Genomic DNA, 6,035 nt, shown 5'->3' with positions numbered 1-6,035 from the left:
TGAATACTGCACAATCAAGACCTAGAAGAAGTGACTTGTTTCCAGTTTCCTGGCAAAGAAAATGTGGGATGGTAGGGGCTGACATTTTGACATTTTATCTGAAACTGTGAAACAGAAAGAACTGTGCAAAACACATGACTCAAAAAAGAAAAAAAAACAAAAAACCCAAATGTACAACTCTGAAAATATATGATCAATGTTTAATATTCTGAGGATTAAGTAAAAAATCAAAAAAATTTTTTTTACTTGACCAAGTTCATTTCCTCTGAATTCTTATAAGAGTTAAAAACAAACTATCACACTTTTTGATTTAGAACCATCAGATTTTACTTCGGGAAAATCTAACACCTTTCAAAAGTTATAATTTTAATGTTAGCACAAAAAATTACTTCCTAACATTTCATTTTAGAAAACCTTTCCCGCAGCCAAAGATTCTTATTTTTGAATTACAGTACTGCAAGGCACATACAGAACTCACCTCCTTCAAAACACACAGAAGATATACTCCCTGAAATAGAATTTTTAAAATTCTCAATTAGAAATACTACAAAGTTAGCAATTTTTAGGTAAAAATGTGACTCCTACAGGATCATGCACCTTTCTTAAGATCAAATTCAGCACATATGTATAAATAATCCTTTTTTAAAACATTTTTACTTGAAATGCAGAGATGCTGAAGACAGCACTGAACAAACCTGAAAAGTACTACAGCTCGATAAAGTTTATGTTATTGCCTTCATAAGAGACTGTATCATCACTAGTATTCTCAAAGACTTGAATTTAATAATGGGGTAACTACAAAGGGAATAAAATATTTTCTTTCTTTTTAAACACTATTTCCCTCACGTCCAACACACAATTCTTTTTAAAGGATGCTAAGTGAAATCTATTTTCTGTTCAGTAAAACTGAGCACAGGACCATTTAAATGCCTCTACTAAATTTAATGCAGCTTCATTAGGGACCAAGTACATATTTTCCTCTGAAAATTTTTGGTCAAGCATGTCTAACCGTAAAAGCAAATGGAGTTTTAAGAGGTAGATTTTTTTTCCCATGATGCATTTTGTTAATAAATGTATTGTCAAGAAAATAAAACAAGCACTGAGTGTGTTTTCTTAAAGTATAAGGGTCTAATGAAGAGAAAAATAAAAGATAGATATGATATTTGTTACAGTCTGACATTTTAACAGTCATGGTATTGGATGTTTTGTGACCAGTGCATTTTGGACTCTCTCAGCATCAAAATACGAGTCTTCCAACTGTATTAAATCCTCCTCCACCCCCACCACCAGTTGGTCCACAGCTTCCTGGTGGATCGTTGTCATCAAATCCATTGGGCCGAAATGAACAGGATGCAGATGCAGCTTGTAGGGCCCGGGCTCGAGCATTCAACTCTTGTTCCTGAAATTTAAAATAGTTCTTATGACATTAAAACTCTAAATACTGTGGATGGGTATATCACCTATAAAAATATTTTTAAGTTGCTTTAATCCTTAAGTATCCTTCAAATTTCAGTAACTTTAAAAATACTGATTACACTAATCCTTATCAAATCGTACTAAAGTACATAATCACAGATGGAGCAAACAAGATAGAGAGCAAAATCCTGGTATAATTCTACAGAATGATAGATCCTAAAGGCCATTCTCTGTCAATACCCTACTTTAAGTGAAGCCCCAGAGTCTTCAGATTTCTCTATAGAAGCATTACAGTTCTTGCAAAGCTCATCAACAAATAGAAGAATGGATTTCTTTCCTAATACCCAGAACACAGAATTCAAAGGTTATGACAATGGATTATCTACTTTCCGTCAACTGGGGCTGTTTTGGAAGTGGGTGATTACAGTAAAAGGTATAAATAATGAAAGAGGGCTCAATTTTTTCCTGCCCTTTCCTCAGAATATTTCTCAGTAAATAACAGATCTCATCTCAAAAACACTGCTAAAGAAAACGGAGCCTGTCTCCTTACAGTATTACTTAAAACCATCCCCTACCAGATTATTAGAACTTTTATAAGGACTCATATTCATCTATGTGCCAGACACATATTAAGTGCTCAGTAAATATTAATGATCTCAAACTAGAACACTATTAGGTACTTAGCCATGAAAGGAACAAATGTGAATAAACATTTATTTATAAATTACAAATTCATTTGGCAAGGTGTTGAACTGGATTCTAAAATTGGCACAAACTCCTAGGAAGAATAGGCAAAATATTCTGGCATAGGTCCATTTTCTGGGAAAGAGTCTATAACTCTCAAATGAGGTCATTAGTGTCAACAAGGTTTAAAAGCCACTGGTAACAGCATAACCCTTAACTGGTTAGGTATAATCATCCTGAAGAACTCTCACAGTGCCGTCAACATTAATAATAAAAACTGTACTATTTCCAGCTCTTCAACTAAAAGTCCAATTAGTTTGCCCTTCCTGGCAATGTAATGTTCAATTTCTAGCAAAATTTTCTTAGTTGGCTATTTTACCCTCTTCATGAGATGCCTGATTTTTCTTATGGAGGAAAAACCTCAGGCTTACCCTGACATCTATCCCTATATTATGGACACCCTGGTTTCTCAGTAAGCATACATGACTGCTGTGTGATTCCCAATACACAAAATGATCAACAACCACATATTTTTATGGCTGAATGTGATCATAGGTAAGAAATCCTTATAGCAGAATGGCCTAATTAACCAGTCTCTGATAGGCCCTTAGAAAGGCTTTTAAAACTTAATTTACAGGATATTTCTCAAAAACAATTTTTCCATTAACTCTATCATTTACAACATTTATAACTGCTGGCTCCTCTGTATCATGTCGAAACACACAGTATTTCTCAGGGGTTATATTAATTTATTCTTCAATTTGTAAAGTTAGAGTAAGATTACATATATTTGACAGGTAAAAAATAAAAGCTGCCATAGAGATATCAGAAATAGACACAAAAATAAGGACAGAAATACTCCATTCTGGCTCTATAATATATTAAGCTATTTAAAGCAATGCAAATATGGCTCTGTATCCAAGAAACAATATTTGGTTTAAGATACACATCATGTTCCCTAATGAAATAAATAAACTGAGTAAATATGAAAGGCAGAGTTCAAGAAGTTCTGCTCAAGAAGATCTTGCCTAGACTTTATTAAAAAGTGATTTCCCAACAGAAACTATGTTGGAGAACCTGCACAATACAAAACTGAGTAACTCCACTGCTTCTGAGACACTTGAAACCTATATTATATTATACTTTAACATATAGAGCTTCTCAAGGAAGTAAGATTCCATTTTTACTTTTGTAGTTATTTATATAAATACATGGCTGATGGAGAAAAGCATATGATATTCTGTTTTCAGAAGATAAGCTTAAACTATGGATAAAAGTAGGGGAAACCATTTTTCATTTTATTTCTTTTAATATAGATGAGAATATTAGGTAAATTCACAAATTATGGATCTCATAAGTAATTTTTACCTAATTTTATATCAAGTATTAAAATTAATTCTTATTTCAATAGTGGACTATTGGTCAAGTAACAAAAAGGAGTTACTGTTGCTTTGGGATAAAAACCTTTCAGTATATTTAGATCTCTCATTTAAGTAAATCTGTAAACATAAAATTGATCCAGCTTTTTTTTTTTGTTTTAAACTACACAGATACAATATATACTCTTATGTATGATGAAGAAAAATATTCAGGCAAATTCCCACCTCCTCCAAAGAAAGAAAAGAAACTGAACGAGAAAGGAGAGGATTATCTGCAGTTAGGGGAACACATGGGGCTAGGCGATACCCTTCACACAACCCTTCTCACACTGGATCCTAAAAGAAAGCATGATTTTTGTAGTCCAGATGCTAAAAGAATGGAGATACTCCTAATGGAAGTTGGGGGTAGAAGTATATGAGGAACAAGCCCTTTCCCAAATTTACTTCAAGATCCACAGTTTACATTGTTTTCCTGTGTGTCAGGTTATGATACAGAGTAGAAAATAGTTTGTGTGGTAGAATTTTTTGCCTAGGCTTTTCAAAACCACTAGTCCTTCCAATATTAGAAAGAACAAGAGTCCTTCTAACATTTGTAAATCTAGCTGTGACTTAACTCCATACCCTTACTTTTACTAAGATTTGGTAAGTTTTTTACAACTATTTTATAATTAGGCAGAATGCCATTTCTTAAAGCCAAAGTTGTATCCCAAACATAGCAATCTATTACAAAGCATTATTACTATGAAATGGGCACACACTTTTAACTATAACTCAAGAGTGAATGTAAAAACAATACTGGAAATGAGAGGAAAAATATACACATATATGTTCCACGTGTTCAAAACTAAAGAATGACACCTGAAAACTGCTATATATAAAATCTCACCACATATTCTCACTGCCAGGCAATTATGAAGACGTGTTCACAACAGAAGAAGCACTATAGCTCCTACACAAACTTAAAACACCAGAATGATTTGGTTACACAGTATGAGAAACATCACCATTCAAAACTTATCAATTATATTACTGTACTTGAAATTAAATTATATAAAGTCTAACTATATTTAAGTTTTTAATTAATTTATTTCTAGTTGGGTATTTGTTATTGTAATTTGGTTCAAAAAGGCACTTTAATATGAAGCTTTAATAGCGTAAGAGTCTTAATACAGGTAAATAAATAATATCTTAAAACAGGTAATAACTTTAATGTAAAATGTAGTGATAACTTTTTTGCATTAGACAACTGGACAATCTGAGACTTAAAATGGAATTTAGAACAACTGCACAACACTGAGAAACTGAATTAACAAAGTACATAATGGTTTTTCTTTATAATGACATAGGATAGTAAAATAATAATGAAAAGAATGTCTCATCACAAACATTGTAAAATCAGGATGCAATGGGGTAAGTTTCTGGCATTCCAATTACAGAAATTAGAGTAGTTTTTGTTTATTTCCAAAAGTCAAGATTGCACTGGGCCTTATTTTCATATTTTATATTGTAGAAATTCTATTTCAACCTGACCTTCTTACCCTCACTCCATCTCTCCAATGTTCAAGAATCCTGATGATTCCTATCTAATGGCTCATCTGATATCTCGTGAGAAGTACATGGTTGAATATATTCTATTACCTTGATCATAACTGTGGGCAAGAATCCCTTAGAAGAAATGGAGTAGCCATCATGGTCAACAAAAGAGTCCGAAATGCAGTACTTGGATGCAATCTCAAAAACGACAGAATGATCTCTGTTCGCTTCCAAGGCAAACCATTCAATATCACGGTAATCCAAGTCTATGCCCCGACCAGTAACGCCAAAGAAGCTGAAGTTGAACGATTCTATGAAGACCTACAAGACCTTCTAGAACTAACATCCAAAAAAGATGTCCTTTTCATTATAGGGGACTGGAATGCAAAAGTAGGAAGTCAAGAAACACCTGGCGTAACAGGCAGGTTTGGCCTTGGAGTACAGAATGAAGCAAGGCAAAGGCTAATAGAGTTTTGCCACGAGAACGCACTGGTAATAGCAAACACCCTATTCCAACAACACAAGAGAAGACTCTACACGTGGACATCACCAGATGGTAAACACCGAAATCAGGTTGATTATATTCTTTGCAGCCAAAGATGGAGAAGCTCTATACAGTCAGCAAAAACAAGACCGGGAGCAGACTGTGGCTCAGATCATGAACTGCTTATTGCCAAATTCAGACTTAAATTGAAGAAAGTAGGGAAAACCACTAGAGCATTCAGGTATGACCTAGATCAAATCCCTTATGAGTATACAGTGGAAGTGACAAATAGATTTAAGGGACTAGACCTGATAGACAGAGTGCCTGATGAACTATGGACAGAGGTTCGTGACATTGTACAGGAGACAGGGATCAAGAAAATCCCCATGGAAAAGAAATGCAAAAAAGCAAAATGGCTGTCTGAGGAGGCCTTACAGATAGCTGGGAAGAGAAGAGAAGCGAAAAGCAAAGGAGAAAAGGAAAGATACTCTCATCTGAATGCAGAGTTCCAAAGAATAGCAAGGAGAGATAAGAAAGCC

At 34.1% G+C, this 6,035-nt stretch overlaps 1 protein-coding gene across 2 annotated transcripts in view; it reads right to left on the bottom strand.

Annotated features, from left to right (window-relative positions):
* Positions 1-302: 302 nt before the first annotated feature.
* Positions 303-6,035, bottom strand: part of USP38 (ubiquitin specific peptidase 38) — a 34,455-nt gene continuing 28,722 nt past the window's right edge. For both annotated transcript variants that reach the window (XM_081543556.1, XM_081543557.1), the window contains one exon: positions 303-1,399. In XM_081543556.1, coding sequence (XP_081399682.1) covers positions 1,238-1,399 — 162 coding nt within the window. In that variant the 3' untranslated portion in view covers positions 303-1,237. The remainder of the gene's footprint in view (positions 1,400-6,035) is intronic.

Source organism: Giraffa tippelskirchi, chromosome 11 (assembly GCF_054371585.1).
Source record: "Giraffa tippelskirchi isolate mGirTip1 chromosome 11, T2T-mGirTip1v1.2.pri, whole genome shotgun sequence".
Classification (NCBI taxonomy): Eukaryota; Metazoa; Chordata; class Mammalia; order Artiodactyla; family Giraffidae; genus Giraffa; species Giraffa tippelskirchi.
This window is presented reverse-complemented; position numbering and strand designations above follow the sequence as displayed.